The following is a 24,678-nucleotide window of genomic DNA, read 5'->3' on the forward strand; positions in this document are numbered from 1 at the left end:
CCAGCCCGTGGAGGGGAAAATAAAGTAAGGAAGAACACCAATGCATGTTAACACTTTGACTTGAAAATGCCACATACTGCTCTGTCCATATTCTGTTAATGAGAACCCTCAGGCCACACCCAGATACAAGGGGAGGCAGGATTGGGAAACAGAGACTTTCGCTGGGCTTCTGTTTCTCAGAGACAATTCCAGATTATAGAACAGGAACACAAATTTGTTTTGGACCGCTAGCCACCTGCCACATTGTCCCTGATGTTTTGACACTACTGAAACGTTTTTATATCTGTTCTTGTCTCATTTTATTTGGTTCACATATAAAACCCCCTAATTTATTAAAATTTAATTAAAACAGACTGAATAGATGTAATCTCGAACTTGCAAAAGAATAACATCATTTTCTTTCTTTCTTTACTATTATTAATATGCAAAAAAGAGAAACTTTTCTAAAAGTTTTGACTGGGGGCCCTGATGTTTGGTTATCTGATTACCCTCACTGATATTGACAGAACAGTGAGTTCACAGTCACAAAATGAGTCCCTGTTAGTATGTTGAAGTTTGTCCTTCTGTCCTTGGTATTACACCACATCTTTCACTTTCATGTGAAAGTAGTTTTTCTCCTAGAATTTTTTTGAAGCTAAAATTGATTGAATAAAGTATGTAAATTTAATTAAGATTTAATTAAAATTTAATTTAAGTAAAATAAAATAAAATCGATTCTATTGTCTTGGGACCAGTAACAACAATTAAAAACCCACAATTATTCCAATATATTAGAATAAGCACAAATTATATCTTACAATTAATTACCTTATGAGGTAATTATAATACCTTATCATGTATGAATACTTTACAGGTATTAATTGTTACAATGTATGAATACTAGCTAGTAGATGTTTGAAGTTTTACTGTGAGGAATTCAAGAATAGTTTATTTCAAAATAGAGTTTACAAGACAGGGCATCTTTTATTAAATTTTCACATAAAAAGAAAAAGTACACAAAGCACTAATTACAAGTAACACCACAATTAATTGGGCCTCATTCCTCTGTAATGAACAGGCAAGCAACGAGTCATTTTAGTAACATTTTTTCCTGGTCTTTTACTTTCTGTATCCCCTTTTCTTGATTTCTGATCATTGAAGACATTGCTGAAAATGTTGATAAAACATAGCTAGAATAACAAAATCTACTCAGGCTTTAATTCTACTATGTGCTACCTCAAAGATTAGCTTGTTAGTATAGAATAGATATGTTCTGAGCTCAAGACATTCTTAAAAATTGTGATGTAGCATATTTTTGAAAAGGTTGGTGTTATGGACAAGAGTTAAGGGTAAATCTTTAGTGCTTCAAGTGTTTTATTTTATTTACTTATTTATCTTGTAGACACAGGGCCTCTCTCTATGTTGCCCAGAGTGGTCTCAGACTCCTGGTCTCAAGCAATCCTCCTGCCTCAGTTTCGCAAAGTATCAGGATTACAGGCATAAGCCACTGTGCCCAGCATCAGTTGTTTTGATTGAGCATGATAATTGTAAAAGTAATACTAATTGTAAATAATTCAAACACCTCATAAGGACACAAAAAAAGATGAAGGTTAGTCTTTATCTCTGCTCCCTCAATCTGCTGGAATCTACCTCTGCCTGAGAGGTCATTACCATAAGCAATTTGGTGAATATCTGCACATATACATGCATGTGCACATGTTTTATTCTTTACAGAAATGAAAATATGTGGTATAGATTGTTCTGTAGCTTCCTTTATTCATATAACAAAATGTCAATAATTTCTCAGTTCAGCTTATGTTTTAACTGCACAGTATTTACTAATATTTCATTACACAAACTGACTTACTAAACTGACTAAAAAAGGTTACATATTTTTCTTTCTAAACAATGCTATAATAAATACTTTTGTATATATACTTCTGTGCATTTATACAATAATTTCTTATAGAATAAATTGCTAGAAGTGGAATTTCTGGGTCAAAGGGTAAATGCACTTCAAGTTTTGACAATCCTCCCAAAATTCCCCCTAAAAATATTTGTTTTAGAATTTTCAAGAGGTATCCCATCCAGACACTGCATCCAGCAAAAAGGTCTTTTTATTTTGTAAACAAATAAATGTCTTCCATGTAGATTATTATTTGGTCCCATACATTAGATAAACTCAGAAATGTATGTCATGGTGAGAATAAAAATAGGATCAATAAGGTAATGCATCTTCCTTCAAAAAACTCACAATAGATATGGAGAGGAAGATGGCAGACAAGAGACAGGGCTAATATGCAGCTCCAAGCTCCGACTTGGACGGACAGAGCAGCATGTGGAGACTTACACTGTTGACTTTGCTCCAAGAGCCACTGCAGGAACATATCAGAAAAACCAAAAGAATTCACAGATCCCTTGATGAGGTGTCCTCCCCCTCCCCTAGGGATGAGGCTTCCTGAGAGCTGGACTGCAATGATTGTTATTCTTCTTCTGCATCTAGCCACTCAGTGGGGCTACCTGGCTGGGGCTGGGGCTGGGAAATGTCTGCAAAGAGACCTGTGATATGATTCATCTTCAGGTCTCCCAGCCATGGATACCAGCACCTTCTCTGGTAGAGGAGGTAGGGGAGTGAATGACGCTGCAAATTCTACTAGATAGGTGAAAAACTGTGAGTTCCCAAAGTGTGAGAGGCGTAAATCCTGCCTCCCAACATACATCCCACTGGGGAACCTGAAAATCCAGATTATAGGAGAAGGATTTAACCTTACCTAGAGCTGAAACGAATTTAGTGCAAAATATAAAAGTAGAAGTAGCAGTGGGAAGAGCCTTGGAAGCCCTCCCATTCTCTAGATCGAGCCCAGGGAAGCCATCCCTGACTATATCTCACAAGGGCCCTTGGGGAAAGCAGCTGGCAGAATCTGGGAGTGGTCACAGGGTGAAAGAAGCTTCCAACTGAACTCTGTAATAATTTCAACTGTACGCAAATTATTTTGAGCAGAATCTGGGTAGTGAACGGGAACTGCTACAGAAAGCAGCACAGAAGCCACTGCTGACAGTGTGGGTAGGCAGGAAGGAGCAGGCAAGACCTGAAAGCCATACTTGCTTTCTCAGTGGGGAAGCTTATAGCCTGGGGCAAGGTCTGATCTGCCCCCCATACCCCAATCACTACCCTGCGCTGGCTGCCTGGAGATATTGGCACTGTTAGTGGGACATGGTAGGAGGAAGACTAGCCTTGCCAACCGAGTGGGAACTAGGTGAGGCCTATTGCTACAGGCTTTTCCCCACTTCCCTGGCAACAGATGAAGCCATCATCACCTCTGGAACATAGTCCCACTGGCCCAAGAACCACCCCACATCCCCCACAGTGGCCATGGCAAGCCCCACTCAAGAAGAGTCTGAGCTCAGACGTACCTAACTCTGTCCCAACCTAACGGTATTGTTTTTACCTGCCCTGGTAGCCAATCACAAAACACACAAATTCTTGAGAGCTTGACGGCCTCACACATCACCTGAGAAATCCAAATACTTATCCTGGCCAACTGAGGGCAAGCTTATATTCCCTTGTGTTCTATCACAGCTGGTGCTCTCTTGAAAGCACCACCTCCTGACTGGAGGCCAACCACCTCAGGACATTACAGTAACTCATAACAGAATAACCCTGTACCAAGGAAGGAGAAAACAACAGCTAATTCCATTACCTGTAACATTCTGGCTAGCCAGAGGTCCTAAGTCTGCCCATGTGAAAATGTCACTGCTAGCATAACCAGTATTTGATAAAGCTAGGACACTAAACCTATTTATAACCAAGGACTCTCACAGAGTGTACTTCACTCCCCTACCTCCTCTACCAGAGGAGGTGCTGGTATCCATGGCTGGGAAACCTGAAGATGAATCATATCACAGGTCTCTTTGCAGACATTTCCCAGCCCCAGCCCCAGCCAGGTAGCCCCACTGAGTGGCTAGATGCAGAAGAAGAATAACAATCATTGCAGTCCAGCTCTCAGGAAGCCTCATCCCTAGGGGAGGGGGAGGACACCTCATCAAGGGATCAACCTGTGGGACAAAATAATCTGAACCTTGAGATACAGATTTTTCTACTGAAACAGTCTACACAAATCAGAAGGAATCAGAAAAGCAATTCTGGAAATATGACAAAACAAGGTTCTACAACATCCCCAAAAGACCACACTAGCTTCCCAGAAATGCATGCAAACCAAGAAGAAATCTCTGAATTGCCAGATAAAGAATTCAGAAGGTTGATTAAGCTACTCATGGAGATATCAGAGAAAGGTGAAACCCAACTTAAAGAATTTTTTAAAAAAATACAGAATATGGATGAAAAATTCTCCAGAGAAATAGATATAAAGACAAAACAGCCACAATTTCTGGAAATGAAAGACACACTTATAGAAATACAAAATGCACTGGAAAGTGTCAACAGTAGACTAGAACAAGTGGAAGAGAGACCTTCAGAGCTTGCAGACAAGATTTTCACATTAGCCCAATCAGACAAAAACAAAGAAAAAAGAATTTAATAAAACTGAACAAAGCCTCCAAGAAGTCTGGGATTATGTTAAATGGCCAAATTGAAGAATAATTGGTGTTCATAAGGAAGATAAATCTGAAAGTCTGAAAAACTTATTTGAGGGAACAATTGAGGAAAATTTCCTTAGATCTAGACATCCAAATACAAGAAGCTCAAAGAATACCCATGAAATTCATCACAAAAAGATCATCACCTAGGCACATGGTCATCAGGTTATCTAATGTCAAGATGAAGGAAAGAATCTTAAGAGCTGCAAGGCAAAAGTGTCAGTTAACCTATAAAGGAAAGCCTATCAGATTAACAGCAGATTTCTACCAGAAACCCTACAAATCAGAAGGAATTAGGGTCCTATCTTTAGACTCCTCAAACAAAATAATTGCCAGCCAAGAATTCTGTATCCAACAAAAGTAAGCTTCATGAATGAAGGACAGATAAATTCTTTTGCAGACAAAAAAAATGCTGAGTGAATTCACTAGTACCAAGCCAGCACTAAGAAATGCTAAAAGGAATTCTAAATCTTGAAATAAAACCTCAAAACACACCAAAATAGAACCATCTTAAAGCATAAATCTCACAGGGCCTATAAAACAATAACACAATTAAAAAAAAAAAAAACCCAAGGTATTCAGGCACCAACTAACACAATGAATAAAACAGTACCTCACATATCAATGCTAACACTGAATGTAAACAGCCTAAACGTGCCACTTTAAAGATACAGAATGGCAGAAAGGATAAAAATCCACCAACCAAGTATCTGCTGTTTTCAACAGACTCACCTAATGCACAAGGACTCATATAAACTTAAGGTTAAGGGACGAAAAAAGATATTCCATGGATACCACAATGAACAGGAGTAGTTCTTCTTACATCAGACAAAACAGACTTCAAAGCAACAACAGTTCAGAACAACAAAGAGGGATATTATATAATGATAAAGGATCATTATATGTGGAAAATATCACAATCCTAAATATATATGCACTTAACACTGGAGATCCCAAATTTATAAAATGATTGCTATTAGACCTAAGAAATGAGACAGATGGTAATACAATAATGGTAAGGGACTTCAGTACTCCACTGATAGCACTAAACAGGTCATCAAGATGGTAAGTCAACAAAAAACAGTGCATATAAACAATGCAATGAACTTAAACTATACCCTAGAACAAACAGACTTAACAGAGATTTACAGAACATTCTACCCAACAACTACAGCATATACATTCTTTTCATCAGCACATGGAACATTCTCCAAGATAGACCATATAATAGGACATAAAAGAAGTCTCAATAAGTTTAAGAAAATCAAAATGATATCAAGTACTCTCTCAGACTACACTGGAATACAACTGGAAATTAACTCCAAAAGGAACCCTCCAAACTATACAAACACATGGAAATTGAATAATCTACTCTGGAATCATCTTCGGATCAATAATGAAATCAAGATGAAAATTTAAAAATTATTTGAACTGAACGAAACTAGTGACACAATTTATCAAAACCTCTGGGATACATCAAAAGTGGTTCTAAAAGGAAAGTTCATAGCATTAAATGCCTACATCAAAAAGCCTGAAAGAGCACAAATAGACACTCTAAGGTCACACCTCAAAGAACTAGAGAAACAAGAACAAACCAAACCCAAACTCAGAGGAATAAAAAAAAAAAAACAAAGATCAGAGCAGAATTAAATGAAATTGAAACAAACGAATAAAACACAATACAAAAGACAAATGAAAAAAAAGCTTGTTCTTTAAAAAGATAAAATTATTAGACCATTAGTGAGATTAGCCAAGAAAAGAAGACAGAATATCTAAATAAGCTCAATTAAAAATGAAATGGGAGATTTTACAACTGCTACCACAGAAATACAAAAGATCATTTAGGGCTACTATGAACACCTTTATGTGCACAAACTAGAAAATTTAGAGATGGATAAATTCCTGGAGATATAAAACCCACCTGATTAAGTCAGGAAAAAATAGAAACTCTGAAGAAACCAATAACAAGTAGTGAGATTGAAACAGTAATAAAAAGAAAATGCCAACAAAAAGAAGTCCAAGACCAGACCGATTCAGAGCTGAATTCTATTGGGCATTCAAAGAAGAATTGGTACCAATCTTACTGAAAGTGCTTCAAACATAGAGAAATAGGGAATCCTCCCTAAATTATTCTATGAAGTCAGAATCACCCTAATACTAAAACCAGGAAAGGATATAACAAAAAAAAAAAAAAAAAAAAAAAGAAAACTACAGACCAATATCAATGATGAACATAGATTTTAAAATATACAACAAAATAGTAGCTAACTGAATCCAACAGCATATCCAAATGATAATACACCATGATCAAGTGGGTTTCATACCAGGGATGCAGGAATGGCTTAACATACTCAAGACAATAAATGTGACATATCACACAAACAGAATTGAAAACAATAATCATATGATCATCTCAAAAAATGCAGAAAAAGCATCTGACAAAAATCCAGCATTCCTTTATAATGAAAACCTCCGACAAAATCAGCATAGATGGAACATACCTCAAGGTAACAAAAGCCATCTATGAGAAATTCACAGCCAACATTACACAGAAAGAGGAAAAGTTGAAAGCATTCTCCATGAGAACTTATACAAAACAAGGATGCCCACTTTCACCACTGCTATTCAACATTGTACTGGAAGTCCTAGCTAGAGCAGTCAGACAGGAGAAAGAAATAAATGGCATCCAAATCAGTGAAGAGAAAGTCAAACTATTGTTGTTTGCTGATGATATGATCCTATGCCTAGAAAACATTAAAGACTCATCAACAAAGCTCCTAGATTTGATAAATGAATTCAGTAAAGTTTCAGGACACAAAATCAATGTACACAAATCAGCAGTATTGCTATATATCAACAATGACAAAGCTTAGAATCAAATCAAGAACCCAGCCCCTTTTACTACAGCTTCAATAAAAATAAAATACTTGGCCAGGTGTGATGGCTCCTGCCTGTAATCCCAGCACTTTGGGAGGCCAAGGTGGGTGGATCAAGAGGTCAGGAGTTCAAGACCAACCTGGCCAACATTGTGAAACCCCATGTCTATTAAAAATACAAAAAAAATAGCCAGGCCTGGTGGTGGGCACCTGCAATCCCAGCTACTTGGGAGGCTGAGGCAGAGAACTGCTTGAACCCAGGAGGCAGAGGTCACAGTGAGCCTAGATAGTGCCATTGCACTCCAGCTTGGGTGAAAGAGTAAGACTCCACCTCAAAAAATAAAATAAAATAAAATAAAATAAAATACTTACGAATATACTTAACCAAGGAGATGTACAATCTTTACAGGAAAAACTACAAACACTGCTGAAGGAAATCATAGACAACACACAAATGGAAACACATTTCATGCTCATGGATAGGTAGAATCAATATTGTGGAAATAACCATACTACCAAAGGCAATTTACAAATTCAATGTGATTCCCATCAAAATACCACCATCATTTTTCATAGAACTGGAAAAAATAATCCTAAAATTCATATGGAATCAAGGAAAGATCCCACATAGCCAAAGCAAGACAATGCAAAAAGAACAAATCTGGAGGCATCACATTACCCAACCTCAAGGCTATCATCACCAAAACAGCAAGGTACCGGTATAAAAATAGGCATATTGTAACTGGATTTTTTCTTGGGTGCTGGTGAGGCACAGCTCCATTGAGAGAAAGCTGTGGGTTTCTGGCCTTTAATTTTTTAAAGAATAAATGATGGGACCACTGCAGGTGTGGCATATGCTTGTATAAGTCAATATTGGACCCAAGAAGTGTTGCAGAAAGGTGATTTTATTTAGGTAGAGAAAAGAGAAGAAAAGGAGAAGAAGAGAAAGACTTCCATGAAGAGTGTGGAAGGGGATTCCAGAGGGGAAAAGGGAGCTCCCACCATGTGGGAGGGGATTCCAGAGAGCTGGAAATCCAGTGTGGGTGAAGGAGCAGGGGAATTTATCCTGGGAGAAATTTTCACCTTTTCAAGTTCCTCTGCCCAATGAAAGGAGTTCCTTTAAACTTCTTCGGGGGTGATTGACTCTTAGTTTCTTCCCATGCCCGTGAAATTTAAACATAAACCATTAAATCTCCTGGATGGAGAGAGATGAGAGGGGGCATGGCGCTGGGAAATTCTTGCCCTTAAAACTACATCCCCTCATAGACCTGGAAAGAGAACACCTTCCCTCATTCCTTTCTCCGAACAGGAAAATTTAACTTCTGTTGGAATAGGGGCATTGATCCTCTTTAACTACTTCCAGCTGAAATGGGGCATAGAAAGGACTCAGCAGTTGAGGTTTCCTCCAGAGGAGAGGCTTTTAGGGGTGCAGGTTGATCTAGAGGTCCATGATAGCGCTCATGAGTCAAGGACATCCGGGGTTCCAGCAGCGGGATTATTTTGTGACTTTATGGTTTTATAAGAAATGAATATGACAAGGTGGTTAAAGACGAGAGGCCCAGAGTTATAAACGAGTCTAGGAGAGATCAGAGCCAGGTTCTTGAAGGTCTTTAGCCCTGTTTTTGATTGATTCCTGAGTTCTATGTTTAAAATAACACTTAACTGGCTTACAAAATAGCAGCATCTTTCCTAGAAAGAAACAGATTTCCCTCCTCTCTGTTGTTAGCAGATTTAGGACCCTTTTATTTTTAAAGCTATGGCAGCTAAGAGTTAAGCTGGTTTGCAGAGAGAGCTGCCTTTTACAGAGAGAATTAGTAACCTCTGTTGTTATATTTAGCATCTAAGATAGTTTATAGTAACTGAATAGAGGTAGTAACTTTCCCAATACCAGCACGAAGTATATTATTTGAGGGATAGCAAAGTTGAAGGTTATAGTCCTATTGATGCCAGGATAAATTAGACTTGTGAGGGGTTGCTCATCTGAGGATCTTGTTGGAAAAGCAGATGTAGATCTTTTAATGGCTCGCAGGTGTACAAAGGGTTATCTCATTGAACTTCAGGCTATGGGGTGGAGGGTTTATGACTTTCCTTAGGAGGTATTTAAGGCTTCAGCCGAGTGTGATGAATCCATGAGTTAATCCTCACCACCTTAACTGCTGTTGGGGTAGACAGAATAACCAAAAATGGTTCTTTCCAAGATGGGTCTAGAGAGGGAGAGTCTAAGGGGAGAGATTTAAAAAGCACCAAGTCTCCAGGGCAGAACAACTCTTTCCGTTTTTCCCCAGGATATCCTTCAGGCTAACTCTTGAGAACCTATTGGTACTTAGCCAAGAAGTTCTATCTTTTATTAGATTTGCTGGTTTTTTTTTGTTTAATACAAGATCATTAATAAGAAAGGGCTGTCCGTAAAGCATCTTATAAGGACTGAATTCTATTTTCTGAGGAGAGTTTTGAGCTCTTAAGAGTGCTATTGGTAATAGAGAAGGCCAAGAGAGGTAGGTTTCCTGTGCCAGTTTCTTTAGGTGTCTCTTAAGAATTTTATTCATTTTTTCTACTTTCCCTGAGGACTGAGGCCTTCAAGCACAGTGGAGATGATACTGTATCTGTAGAACCTTGGAAATTCCTTGGGTTACTGCAGCTTTGAAGGCAGGACCATTATCGCTTTGAAGACAGAGAGGGAGTCCAAATCTAGGGATTATTTCATTAGTTAGGACTTTTATTACTTCTTGGGCTTTCTCTGTTCTACAGGGAAAAGCCTCAACCCAGTTTGTATAAGTATCCACAAATACTAGCAGATATTGATATCCCCGAGACTTAGGCATATGGGTGAAGTCCATTTGCCAGTCCTCACCTGGGTAATATCCAGCTGTGGTTCCCCAGGGGGAGCTTTGTGATGTGCCAAAGGATTATTTTTTTGACATACTTTACATCCTTTGACTATTTGTTGGACAGCCTTGAAGAGACCTTTGCCTATAAATACAGATTTGGCCATCTGATGTGTATTCTCTATACCCACATGGAAGGTTTGCTGTAGAGTTTTAAGTACTTTCCACTGGCTGGCAGCAGGTAGAAGCACTTTTCCCTCCTCAGTGGCTAACCATTCTGAAGGAAGAAGATTGTGTCCCTGGAAGATTGCCCACTCTACCTCTTCTGATGAGTATTGAGGTCTCTAGTACCCTGGAGTGGGTTCTCCCATATTAAAGGTCCTTCCATAAATGCTTGTTTAGCTGCCCTTTTAGCTTCTAGGTTAGCTCCACGATTGCCTTTGGCTACCTTCTCATCTTCTTTTTGGTGACCCTGACAGTGTAAGACTGTTACCTCTTTTGGTTCTTGGACAGCTTGTAATAAGTCTAAAATTTCCTTGTGGTATTTAATAGGAGTTCCTGCCAAGGTTAGGAACTCCCTTTTCTTCCATATAGCAGCATGAGCATGCAAAACTAGGTAAGCATATTTGGAATCTGTATATACGTTTACTTTTTTTCCTTTTTCTAATTTCAGAACTTGAATGAGGACTATTAGTGCTGCCAGCTGGGCACTAGCACCAGGAGGAAGGGAATTGCTTTCAAGCACTGTTTGATTACTCACTACTGCATATCCTGCTTTTAGAACTTCATTTTCCACAAAGGAACTTTCTTTAGTGTAAAGGTTAGGGTCAGGGTTGGCTAGAGGAGTATTTAAGAGGTTCTCTTGAGCGGCATAGTTCTGAGCTATAATCTGCTGACAATTATGCTTTATGTCTGCTCCTATCTCAGAGAGGAAAGTAGCTGGGTTGAGGGCTGCACGTGTGTGCAGCTGAAGTACAGGCACTTCGAGCATTAAGGCCTGATATTTGAAGAGATGATTGTTAGCCATAAGCCTCCTTTAGAGGCCAGAATTCCAGCTATATTATGTGAAGTTCATACAGTTAGATTTTTCACTTGCATTATTTTAACTGCCTCTGAGACCAGTATAGCCACTGCAGCTACACAACTCATAAGCAGTGTGGCCAGGCTTTTGCTACTGAATTAATTTCCTTACTTAGGTATGCCACCGGTTGTGGTGTGGCTCCCTGAGTCTGGATGAGAACCCCCACTGCCACTCCTGACTTCTCTGTAACATATCGGAGAAGTTGTTCCCTGTAGGAAGGCTTAGAGCTGGAGCTTGCAGTAGTGCCTACTTTAGGGTTTGAAAGGCTGCCTTAGCTATTGAGTCCCAGAGTACTAGATGGGTATTAGCTTTTTGGGTTTTCTTAATCAGAGTGTACAGAGGTTTTGCTATTTCACCATATCTAGGAATCCAAAATAGGAAGAAACCAGTTATTTCCAAGAATTCCCATAATTGTTTTAAGGTTTTGGGACGGGGAAGCCCAGTATGGGTTGAAGACATCCTTATCTAGGGCCCAAGTGCCCTCAGACAAGACCAGCCCTAGGTATTGCCTAGACCTGCCTACAAAGTTGGGCCTTTGGTTTGGAAACTTTATATCCACAGTTGACAAGGAAGTTGAGGAGCTCCTGAATGGCCTGCTGACACTGAGTTTCTGAGCTTGTAGCTAAAATTAAGTTATCCAGATACTGGAGTACCTGGATGTGAGAAACTACTAAGGTCCTGAGCTAGAGCCTGGCTGAACAGGTGGGGGCTGTTTCTAAAGCCCTGAGGTAATACTGTCCCAGTGAGCTGGGAACTCTGGTCTAAAGGGACTTCAAAGGCAAACAGAAACTGCGAGTTAAGATGTAGTGGTACACAGAAAAATTCATTTTTAAGGCTCGGAACTGTAAACCATTGTGCCTCTTCTGGTATTTGAGCGAGCAAGGTGTAAGGATTAGGTACAGCTGAATATAAAGGAATTACAGCTTCATTAATAAGTCTAAGATCCTGCACCAGCCTCCATTGTCCATTAGGTTTTTGCACTCCTAAAATTGGGGTATTACAAGGGCTGCTACAGGACTTCACTAGACCCTGAGCTTTTAAGTCCCTTATAATACCCTGTAGTCCCTTTTTGGCTTTTGGTCTTAGTGGGTATTGTCTCTGGTAAGGAAAAGAGGTAGAATCCTTTAGCCTTATTTGAATTGGGCATGCATTCTTTGCCCATCCAAATTGTTTGTCCTTTGCCCAGGCTTCAGGATTAATCCCTTCTTGAAATAATGGGCAGCAGAGAGGGATTTTCTCCTTAATGAGGTTCATATACATAATGGCTCCTGCTCTGGCTAGCAGGTCCTGCCCTGGCTAGCAGGTCCTGCCCTAGTAAGGGAGTGGGACTTTTTGGCATAATGAGGAAGGCATGGGAGAAAAGCATATCTCCCCAGTTACAACTTCGGGGCTGGGAGAATTATCGGGAGACTGCTCGTCCTAGGACTCCTCAGACAGTTACAGACTTAGAGGACAACGGTCCAGGGAAGGAGAGCAAAACAGAGAAGGCTGTGCCAGTGTCCAGGAGGAGATTAACTTCCTGACCCTTTATGGTCAGCGTTACCCGGGGCTCATTGAGGGTGATGATTTGAGCTGGCGCTTGCCCTGGGCACCTTTAGTCCTACCATTGGGTCATTTGGTTAGACACCTCAGGCCCTGGGAACCTTTGTCCCCTGGGGCAGTGTGCTTTCCAGTGATTCCCTTGGCACAGCAGGCATGGACGAGGTGGTGGTCCGTTCCTCTGGGGACAGTTTCTTCAGACCACAATGGTAACAAGCTTTGCCAGCCTGGCGGCTAACCTGAGCCTTTCCCTCATTTGAGCCCCTGGGGTCTGCTTGCCTGAAGGCCATAACTAAGGCAGTAGCCTTTCTCTGCTCTCTCCTGATCCTTTTAGCCTGTTTCTCTTGGTCTCTATTATAAAACACTGAGGTTGTCTGGTTTAGCAATGATTTTAGGCTCTATTCTGGTCCCAAGGCCAGCTTCTGAAGCTTCTTGCTGATATCTGCTGCTGACTAATAGACTTGTCCTTTAGTATTAACTGATTCTTAATGGAGTCTGGTGACGGGGGAGTGTAGTTTCTTAAAGTCTCTTGCAATTGCTTAAGGAAAGCTGTTGGGTTTTCTTCCCTTTCTTGAATTATGGTGGATAACATTGCCTTCTTCCTAATTTGCCTTAATCCCTCAAGTATACAGGTCAGGAAATGCTTACGGCTCCAGTCCCCCTGTTCTGAATCCAGATCCCAGCAAGGGTCCATGTCAGGGACTGTCTGTGTACCTGTGGGATATTTGTCCTTTTCCTCTGGCATTATCAGGTTATGTACCTGACTAAGGTACCAAGTGTCCCCAAACTCTAGAGCCGCCATTAGAGTAGCGTCTTTTTCATTGCTGGTTAGGGTTTGATTAAGCAAAAGCATGACATCCTTCCAGTCTAATTCAAAGGACTGATCCAGGCCCTGAAGAATGTCTGTGTACTTGTCTGGGTTATCTGAAAACTTTCCTAAGTTCGCCTTAATTTGCTTTAAGTCAGAAAGTGAGAAGGGGGTGTGCACCTTACTTGGGCCAAATTCTCCTCCCGCTCCCTGTAGGGGGCAGAGTTTGGGCATCCAGGTAGCCTGAGATGCCCTGGTTGTCTCGGCCCTCCCTGGCTCCTGTTGGGGCACAGGAGCTGAGGAGCCCTGGTTGGCACTGGTGGAGGTAGTTGCCACAGGGAATCCCACGTGTGGAGGTAGTCCTGAGGAGGGCTGAACAGGGTATGGGGCATAGGCCTGACAGAGCTGAGGCTTATTCCTTAGGGAAAAGAATAGTTGCACATAGGGGACCTTAAACCATTTACTCTCGCTTTTACAATGCAGGTCTAATTGTAGAATAGTGTTATAATTTATACTTCCCTTTGGAGGCCAGGTTTTTCCACTCAGCAGGGGGGATTCTGGCCACTCTGTTTGGCAGAGAAAGAAGAGCCACTTCTTCTTTAAAAGTCATGTGTTAAATTGGTCCCAATTTTCCAGTATACATTTTAATGGGGACTTGAGCTTGGGAATAGAACCTATCTGAAATTGAACACAAGGGATGCTCGCATCCCTGGTTAAAAAAAATTACAGCCGCTTTGACCTGAGGCATCCCCCAGGTAAAATGGGTACTGAAATGAAACATTTTCAGTAAGTACCCTGAAATTTCGTGTGCCCAAGATGCATGATCCATCTTATTAAAGGGCTCTCCATGTACTGGATTCCAATCATGACCTACCAGCATCATGGACTCATGCCCATGGGCTTGCATGACCTCCAGTGACCAACATGGAGGCATGGAACAAAAGGAGCTACTGGGTTGGGTGGTAATCATACCAACGAGCTCCAACAAGGCCAGTGAGGCTCAGGAGATGGGTACCAATATTTCCAGCAAAGGTCCAATTTTTGCAGGCCAATTTATAAAACTGCCCTGGAAGGGCACGCTTCTAGGGCGGGGCCATTAGAGCATACAATTCAAAGAAGCAGGCTGGGCTGCTGCAGCTGCCCTGCCCATTCAAGTGTCTTTTGTGCCCTGCCTCCTGCCAGAGGAGAAAGTTTGCCATGCCCCTGCTCAGGGACCTGTGGCCACCATGTTGCTAGGACCATATGTACACCCTAGGCCACTCCCCCAGCCACTGCCCACACAGGGACCCACAGCCTGCAGGTGAGAGCCCCAGGGAGGGAAGTTCCCTGTTCTGTTCCTGACTGTGGTTTTTAACTGCCATATTCTGCGGTTTCATGCTGCTCCCAACTAGGGATCCGAACATGCTGGCCAGTGAGCAAGTGAATTCGTAAAAAGCATTTTCCCCGAGGTGCTTCCTTAAGTGCTGCCGCTTTGCTTAGAGCCTCTGAGCCCAGCCGGAATGCACTTCACCCCCCTCCCCGAAGCTCCTCACCCCACCCCGAGGGAGGGGATTCCAGAGAGCTGGAAATCCAGTGTGGGTGAAAGAGCAGAAGAATTTATCCTGGGAGAAATTCCCACCTTCCCAAGTTCCTCTGGCCAATGAAAGGCATTCCTTTAAACTTCTGCTGGGGTGATTGACTCTTAGTTTCTTCCCATGCCCACAATATTTAAACATAAATCACTAAATCTCCCAGATGAAGAGAGATGGGAGGGGGGCATGGCACTGGGAAATTCTTGCCCTTAAAACTACACCACCTCATGGACTCAGAAAAAGAACAACTTCCCTCAATACAGACCAATGAAACAGAATAAGGAACCCAGAAAGAAAGCCAAATATTTACAGCCAACTGATTTTTCAACAAAGCAAACAAAAATGTAACATGGGGAAAGGATACCCTATTCAACAAATGGTGCTGGAATAACTGGCAAGCCGCATGTAGAAGAATGAAGCTTCAACTTGTTTTCAACTCAAGATGGATCAAAGACTTAAATCTAAGACCTGAAACCATAAAAATTCTAGAAAATAACATTGGAAAAACTCTTCTAGACATTGGATTAGACAAAGAGTTCATGACCAAGAACCCAAAAGCAAATGCAACAAACACAAAGATAAATAGATGGGACCTAATTAAATTTAAAAGCTTCTGAACAACAAAAGAAATAATCAGCAGAGTGAACAGACAACCCACGGAGTGGGAGAAGAAAATATTTGTAAACTATGCAGCTGACAAAGGACTAATATTTAGAATCTACAAGGAACTCAAATCAGCAAGAAAAAAACAAATAATCCCATTAAAAAGTGGGCCGAGGATATGAATAGGCAATTCTGAAAGAAGATATACAAATGGCCAACAAACATATGAAGAAATGTTTAACATCACTAATGATCAGGGAAATGCAAATCAAAACAACAATGTGATACTACCTTACTCCCACAAGAATGGCCATAATTTAAAAATAAAAAAATAACAGATGTTGGTGTGGATGTGGTAAAAAGGGAACACTTTTTTTTTTTTTTTTGAGACGGAGTTTTGCTCTTGTTACCCAGGCTGGAGTGCAATGGCGCGATCTCGGCTCACCGCAACCTCCGCCTCCTGGGTTCAGGCAATTCTCCTGCCTCAGCCTCCTGAGTAGCTGGGATTACAGGCACGCGCCACCATGCCCAGCTAATTTTTTGTATTTTTAGTAGAGACGGGGTTTCACCATGTTGACCAGGATGGTCTCGATTTCTTGACCTCGTGATCCACCTGCCTCGGCCTCCCAAAGTGCTGGGATTACAGGCGTGAGCCACCGCGCCCGGCCCAAAAGGGAACACTTTTACACTGCTGGTGGGAATGTATACTAGTACAACAACAATGGAAAGCAGTAAGAAGATTTCTTAAAGAACTGAAAGTAGAACTACCATTTGATGCAGCAATCCCACTACTGGGGGAAAAGAAGTCATTACATGTAAAAGACACTCGCACATGCATGTTTATAGCAGCATAATTCACAATGGCAAAAATATGGAACCAGCCTAAATGCTCATCAACCAACTAGTGGATAAAGAAAATTACATATGTATATGTGTGTTTATATATATACATGTATATGTGTGTTTATATATATACATGTATATATGTGTGTATATATATGTGTGTGTGTGTGTATATATATGTAATGTAATACTACTCAGCCATAAAAAGGAATAAACTAACGGCATTTGTAGCAACCTGCAAGGATTTGCCGACCATTATTCTAATTGAAGTAACTCAGGAACAGAAAAACAAACATCATATGTTCTCACTTATACGTGGGAGCTAAGCTATGAAGGATGCAAAGGCATAAGAATGGTATTATGGACTTTGAGGACTTGTGGGGAAGCGTGGGAGGCAGGTGAGGGATAAAAGACACGTTGGGTATAGTGCATACCACTTGGGTATTGGGTGCACCAAAATCTCAGAAATCACCACTAAAAAACTTTTCCCTGCAACTAAACACCACACATTCCCTTAAAGTATTGAAATTTTAAAAAATAATGCTCAAACCCCACAAATTCACAATAAAGTTAAAACCAAATGTTTTCCCTGATGTTTATATACATAAGGGTCTTGGGTTACCACAGGGACTTGGAATTTTCTTCAACAACAATTTGCTAAAACCTTTCTATATTAAAAACATGTGGATTTTGGAGTCAGAAATTTCAAAGGCGAAGTCCCCGTCCTACTCCTCACTATGACTTGGGATTTATTGACTGTACTCTTATCTTCAGTTTCCTCATTTTCAAATGCTGTAATAACAGTACCCATTTCCCAATGTTGTTGTGAAGATCACATGAAGAAAACATAAGGGAAGCTCTGAGTACAAGGCCTGGCACACAGTTGGGAAGTGCTCAATTAAGTGGTAATAGCAACTATTACTATTAACAAGGTTAAGTTTACTTTATAAAGATTTGTTAAGTATTTTCCTTCACCCAGCAATTTATTATTTTCTAGGGATGGAATAACAAAGGTACTTCAAAATTAATTTCTTTCTAATAAAGGCTCCTGGATTTATAAAGGTGAGTTAGAAAAGCATGAAACATGAGAACTCCCCCATATCCATGGTACTCAGAACTTATGCCCAAAAAGCTGCCAGTCATCTGCAGATTATAACAGTTTCTTATTCAAATAGTTTTAGCATTTTTAGAAGTGGATTATTTTTATTTTGTGATTCATTGAGTGGCACAGTGTCTTCTAGTGCTTTGCTAATTTAAATCCTGTGTAAGGATAAATACCACTATTTTGCTTTCTGGCTATTGACTATACTCCTGTCTTGGCTATCGTCATATAAATGCTTGTCTACAGACCTAATAGGAACAAGAGAGCGAGTGTGTGGGAAAGTCCCAGGTGAAAAACCACTCAGAACCTCAAAAACACTCCTGAGGGCTTGTGGATTGTCATCCCCATTAGATAAGAGAGCACAGCAGGGCTAGAGCGACCCTACCATGGTCAAATGGTTAAGACCCTTATATTTAGACTTCAGTTTACAGTTACTAATTCAATACCCTTTCAGTGGGTCTATAGATAAAAGGCTTAATCTGAAAGGAAGGTGAACATTCTCATGAGCACGTAAAATCTCTTCAAAAACGTACACTGTACCTTGGTTTTTCAGCTGTAAATCTTCTACCAGAGTTTGCAAGCTTTCCAGTCTGTTCTGAAGCTTCCTACATGTTTTTCCTGTTGCTTCTATTGGTGGAGACTGTGAATCTATTAGAAAATGGCTTAGATGTGATATTAAAAGTCTATTCAACATTTCCTTTTGGAAATCTTTCAATTAAAGGCTAAACAATTTTTCTTTAAAATAAAGGAAACTTTTTTTCATGACAAATTCTAAAAGAGCTATAACACTTAAAGGAAATGTTAACACATGATTTTAAAACAGAGAAAAATGAGTTTTATCTAAATATTGCAATGCTAGCCTATTTGATTTTGTTCAAACCAATCTGATGTATCATTACTTCACTACATAATATTAAATGGGATGGGTGAAAAGAATACTTCAAGTTTAAATGTTACATTCTGCATCATATATGACAGCTTTTTGTACCAAACCTGAGTAGTTCCATTAACTTGGGTTTGAGGGAGTATGATCTAATATAGAAACTGCACCATTTTAAATGTATGTGAGACCAGTGCCCACATTAGTTCTGTCACCTAATGACAATGGTATTATATGACAGCAGAGGGTGGCATGGATGTCAACATGGTCACACTGAAACTAGAACAAATGTGGCAGTAGCAACTAAAGAGGGCCTAGGAGCATGGAAGTTATTCTCGTACCGGTATGCTGTTTTGTCAACCTCTAAAAGTACTTTATTGGCAATCTGAAGATTTAAATTTTGATGTTAATCCCTGCCTAGCTGTATAATTTTGAGAATATTTTTAATGGTTAATTTTCCTATCAAGAAAACTTCCTTTTCATTACAGATATTAGCATTCAAGGCAATTATCTAGGAATTACTTTAGTTTAAGAGAATGAGAAACAGTTTCTTAGATTTTAAACATAAACAATATAAAATATATGTTTTATGAGTACCTGACAATAAGCAGGGGGTTGGGGGTGGGAAGAAAATGCCATGCCATTATGTAACAAAAATTAACAATGAGGTGTCAAGCAGCATTGTTCTATTCCTGCAATAACCACAGCTCTAAAAGGGAATGTGGAGGCCAAAGCAACTCCACCTTGGATGCTAATCTGCCAAGTTGACTCCTGATTAATCCCAGTTCCAGGAAGGCATCCAAGATTTCCAGTTTCCTTGTATGGTAGGTAGCAAGCACCTACCATAAATCTATCCTTAAGCAATTGTCTTGCACATCCTTTCTGAGGCATGTATACCCTTTACCTATGGTATACAGGTCCTGGGTCTGAGGGGATAGTGGTACAAGGATCTACCACCTTGCTTCACTGCTGCAGAGACACAGACATGGCTCCATTCTTAAGTCCCTATTAAATGTTTCTGAGAAACTGGACTTGTCAGTCTCTTTCTTTAGCCTCTCAGCTTCCTCAGCCTTTGTGGGTAGGTTTGCACAGACTGGCCATCACAGAACAGGAAAGTAATTTTATACTTAAAATTTTAAAATATAGTAAATGGATAGCTTAGAAACATAAAAGATGAAAGAGGACACAAGTACAGAAAAAAAGATGTAAAAAATGTACTAATATGTGTGATTAGAAATTTCTTAGGATATAGAAATGTGTAAGGCATAGTATTTCAAAATACTAAGAAATGATCTGACGATAATACAACTTTATCTAGTTTATCTCTTATAAAAGGGAATGATGTCATAAAACACTAGGGTCATTTGGTCACTGTCATACATGATGAGAAATATTTCAAGTTCATTCAACACATAATATTTAACTCTCACTTATTTACCAGGCATTTGTTCTAAATCAAACTATTTTTTCTCATTTGTCTAATCAAATAAGAAACTAACTTAAAATATTAAAAATGAGAAAATTTTGAAATGTTTGTATGGCACACACTTATACTCACTAAGGCAGAGACTGAAGAAGAGCCATGATTTTAAAGAATAAATAAGAAAGAAAAGTAACTCACAGCATTTAAAAGAGGATGCAAAATCTTTTAATAAAATAGAGGCAAAAATGTTCATTATTCATATTAGAGAAAAAAAGAGATAATGTTTACATATAATAGCTATGTACACTTACTAAGACTCAAATGGTATACAATAGCTGTTATACTTAAATAAGACCTGTTTAAGTTACACAGAATCAGAGCTTACACATAAGAGCAGTATGCAAAATCTTAATTCTGAGTAAAAAGAACTTACAGTCCAGCATTGTAAAAAATAAATCAATCACAACAATAATATCAGATCTTTCTTACCTTTAATAGAATCAGATGAATGAATAGGTTTGGTGGATCTATATTGTGATGTGGAACCTACTGAACCTTCAAATGATCTGGTTAGGAGTGAGTGCACGGGAGACTTCTTAGGAGAAGAACTGAATAAATGAGAAGCTGAATTTTTCACAGATGGACTTGCTAAAATTTTGCAAGAATAAAAGTAAAAGGGAAGAATTAATTAAAAATAGCACACTGGACCTCTCAAAAAGTCAAACTTTCATGAGAAAATGTTCCCAATGGTGGAGGGACAGGAGGACGTTCTTCTAAATACCCAAGATTTGGAGTTTTGGAGCTGAAAAGGGCTATGTCTTAGAAATAAGGGTGAACGGGAACTAGACCTGCCCTTGAGATCCTGAGGTCTAGTTTCAAATCCTCTTTCTAATGTGATTAAATTGATCTGGAAGCCTTAGTTGTCTACCGAAAGCAAGCATGAATGCTCTCTAGAGGAAGGTTATCTCATTCATAGCCTCAAATCACCTGTACAAATTTTCATATAACATGTCATACAACAAAAATAACCAGGCATATAAGAAGATAAGATGATATGGCAGAAAACCAAGAGAAAAAAAAAAAACAAATAACAGACATAGAGCTATAGGGTCCAGAAAATGGGGTAATCAGGCATAGACTTCCATAGATTCAAGCAGCATTACTTCAAACTCCAAATGAATTCTTATATGCATAAAAAATCATATCTGCACAAATGAATAAAATGGTAAGTATATAATGGTAAGTGTTTATCTAAATATGTCTAAACATAGAAAAGGCAATGTACTGTGGTATGACATTATGACAGCTACAACATCACTAGGTAATAGGAATTTTTCAGCTCCATTATAATCTTATGGGACCTCTGTTGTGTATGTCATGGTCACTAACCAAAACATTATTATGCAGCACATGACAGTATATTGATACTAAGAAAAAAAATGAAAACTTATCTTTCTCCCATCTCTTTTCACCTTACCTCAATTTTTTCTATTTACAATACTGTCCAGATTTATAACTACATTTTTGTTGAATCATCATCATCACAGATTTATTCTTTCTCATTTATTTTGTTCTCTTCCATAGAAAGACCAATTATGTGTCTGTTGGTTTGCCTTTGCCTTCCAAATCTAACATATTCTGTATAATTATTTTTGGTCCTTATTTTTAAAAATTTCTTTTGTGTAATTTTCTCTATGGTTATAATTTCAGTCACATCTATTTAATTTTTCATTTTCTAAGGCTTTTCCCTGTGATGTTTTTATCTTTCTCTTCCATTTCTAGTCTGAATTATGCCACTTTGCTTGTCAACAAATTGATTTCTTTCAATCTCTTCTTTCTGGAACTGTTTTTTCTTTTTTCTTTTTTTGTTTTTAATGGAGACCATCTTATCTATAATTCTTTGGAAATTTTATGGAGAACTGTCCATCTTGATTCTTCTCCTTTTCCTTTCATCTAGTCAATATTTATTCAGTACCTGCTATGTGTCAGGAAGCTTCCAGGCACCTGCGATATATCCAGGAACCAAATGGCTAAAGACATCTGCCCTTGCACAGGTCTTGTCTCACAAGGGTGACACAGTATATGTGAGAAGATGCTTAGCATAACTGATAAAAGGAATAAGGAGCACTGGAAGTATGGGAAAATTGTGATTTTTATTTTATTTAATTAATTAATTAATTTATTTATTTATTTATTTTGAGACGGAGTTTCGCTCTTGTTACCCAGGCTGGAGTGCAATGGCGTGATCTCGGCTCACCACAACCTCTGCCTCCTGGGTTCAGGCAATTCTCCTGCCTCAGCCTCCTGAGTAGCTGGGATTACAGGCACGCGCCACCATGCCCAGCTAATTTTTTGTATTTTTTTTAGTAGAAACAGGGTTTCACCATGTTGCCTAGACTGGTCTCAAACTCCTAGGCTCAAGCAATCTGCTCACCTTGGCTTCCCAAAGTGATGGAATTACAGGCATGAGCCATCATGCCTGGCTGGTTGTGATTTTTCAATGAGGTGATGAGAATTAAGTCCCACTGGGAAAGTGACACCTGGCCAAAGTTTTTAAAGGAGCTGAGGGTTTAGCAACATGAGGGAACAGGGCATAAATGCCCTAACATGGAAGCTGCCTGACATGTTCAAAGAACAGTTTGAGGGTGGATAAAACAGAATGCATGAAAGGGAGTAGCAGGAAACGAGGTCAGAGAGCTAACCAGGACTTGGAAGATACCACAAGTACTTCCAAGTATATTTGCAAGTATACTGCAAATACTTTGGCTTTTGTCCTCATGGAAATAGGGAGCCATTGTAGGTTCTATTTCTGTGCTTTTGTTGGAAACTCACCTGCAGATGCAAATGTGAAGCAACCAGAGGGATCTTCCATGTCTCCTGCATGTAATGTGACTGGCTCTCTGGAAGCATAAGAATTGTAATGCAAGCATTCCATTTCACAAATATTGTACTAAGATTCATAGACAGAATCAAGCAGACACAGGCAAAATGTGATGACTTAAAATATAACCTCAAGATGGCAATCATAACCCTAAACTGTAGAAGTCCTAAAATACTCTAAGAGGTAGATTCAAAGTTGCATTATCCTTTTTGTATTCGGAATCCATGAACATTTTACAGAATGAAAATAGATAATCCTCATTAGAAAATCCATTTTTGTGTACTAATAGCTATAAAATCCAAATCACCTGTTCATGGATTCTAAGAGATGCAATCTTAATGACTCATTTAAAAATAAAGAAACCAAAGACAATGACAATAACAACTCATAGCATTAGTAGTATTAGTGTACAAAACTATAAGACATATAAGTTGAAGTAAACTACATAGTCCTCTGTGAGTTGGGTACCAATATGAGAATATTATGGCAGCAGTTCTCAGGGTGGTTCCCTTTTAGGAGGTTTGTGAGGTCCAAACTATTTTCATTATGATACGAAGTTGTTATTTGCTTTATAACTTTCAGTCTCTCACAAGTGTACAGTGGAGTTCCCCAGAAGCTCCATGATAGTTGACATCACAACAAATTAAATGCATATGCAAATATGAGAATCTAGCTGTATTTTACTAACGCAGGCACTGAAATGTAAAACATGCCTTCTCAATGACTTTTTGGCACATATAGTTATTCTCCATAATAAAGAAAAAGTTATTTTCTATAATTTCAGAATAAAGAAGTATTGCAGTACTTTCATTGCTGATGGAAGCAGATTTTTCTAGTCATGAACAAACTCTACTGCAGAGCTTTAGTTATCTCAGGGAAGTAGCTCCTCTTTGTCCCATGCTATGACTGGGCTCCATCCCCAGTAGCTCAGTGTAGGTACCTAGAAGCAGTACACAATGGTCATAAGCATGGGCTCAGGAGCCAGCTAACCCTGAGTAAAAATCTGAGCTCTACTGTTTTCAAGCAGTATGACTTTGATAAGTTGCTAAGCAATCTGAGTCTTCATTTCTAACCTACATATGGGAAAAGAATGCCTGCCTTATACATGAGATTAGACTAATAAGTCTAAATCAACTGGAAAATAATAAGAATAAAAATATGCAGTTGATAGTTGTGGTTATTCATAGGTATGATGTAGGATCATATATCCAAATGAGAAGGAAATAAAAAACATCATTTCATTTAGGCTACAAGAAAGATTTACACTTGTCCAGTCTGTGTCCATGGGTTCTGCAATCACAGATTCAACCAAATGTGAACTGAAAATACTTGGGGGAAAAAAAGATGGCTGCATCTGTACTGAACATGTACAGGCTTTTTTTCTTGTTATTATTCCCTAAACTATACAATATAACGACTATTTACATAGCATTTACAGTGTACTAGGTATTATAAGTAATCTAGGGATGGTTTAAAGAATACAGGAAGATGTGTGTAGGTCATATGCAAATACTATGCCATTTTATATAAGGGACTCAAGCATCTGTAGATTTTGGTATCTGCAGGGATCCTGGAACAAATCCCCCATGGATACCAAGGGATGACTGTGTTAAGAAAGACTCAAATTCACTGTATTTTCATCAAGTAGCAGAGACAGTAAGAAAATATTTA

The 24,678-nt window shown here is 39.2% G+C and overlaps 1 protein-coding gene across 2 annotated transcripts in view; it reads right to left on the minus strand.

The window, feature by feature from the left end:
- Positions 1-858: 858 nt before the first annotated feature.
- Positions 859-24,678, minus strand: part of CCDC158 (coiled-coil domain containing 158) — a 94,456-nt gene continuing 70,636 nt past the window's right edge. For both annotated transcript variants that reach the window (XM_012446995.3, XM_064364509.1), the window contains exons 20-23: positions 22,959-23,026; positions 20,616-20,774; positions 18,364-18,471; positions 859-1,146 (exon numbers count right to left, since the gene is read on the minus strand). In XM_012446995.3, coding sequence (XP_012302418.2) covers positions 1,070-1,146; positions 18,364-18,471; positions 20,616-20,774; positions 22,959-23,026 — 412 coding nt within the window. In that variant the 3' untranslated portion in view covers positions 859-1,069. The remainder of the gene's footprint in view (positions 1,147-18,363; positions 18,472-20,615; positions 20,775-22,958; positions 23,027-24,678) is intronic.

This window comes from Aotus nancymaae, unplaced genomic scaffold (genome assembly GCF_030222135.1).
Source record: "Aotus nancymaae isolate 86718 unplaced genomic scaffold, 86718_ANA_hifiasm-v0.15.2.pri h1tg000006l, whole genome shotgun sequence".
NCBI classification, from domain to species: Eukaryota; Metazoa; Chordata; class Mammalia; order Primates; family Aotidae; genus Aotus; species Aotus nancymaae.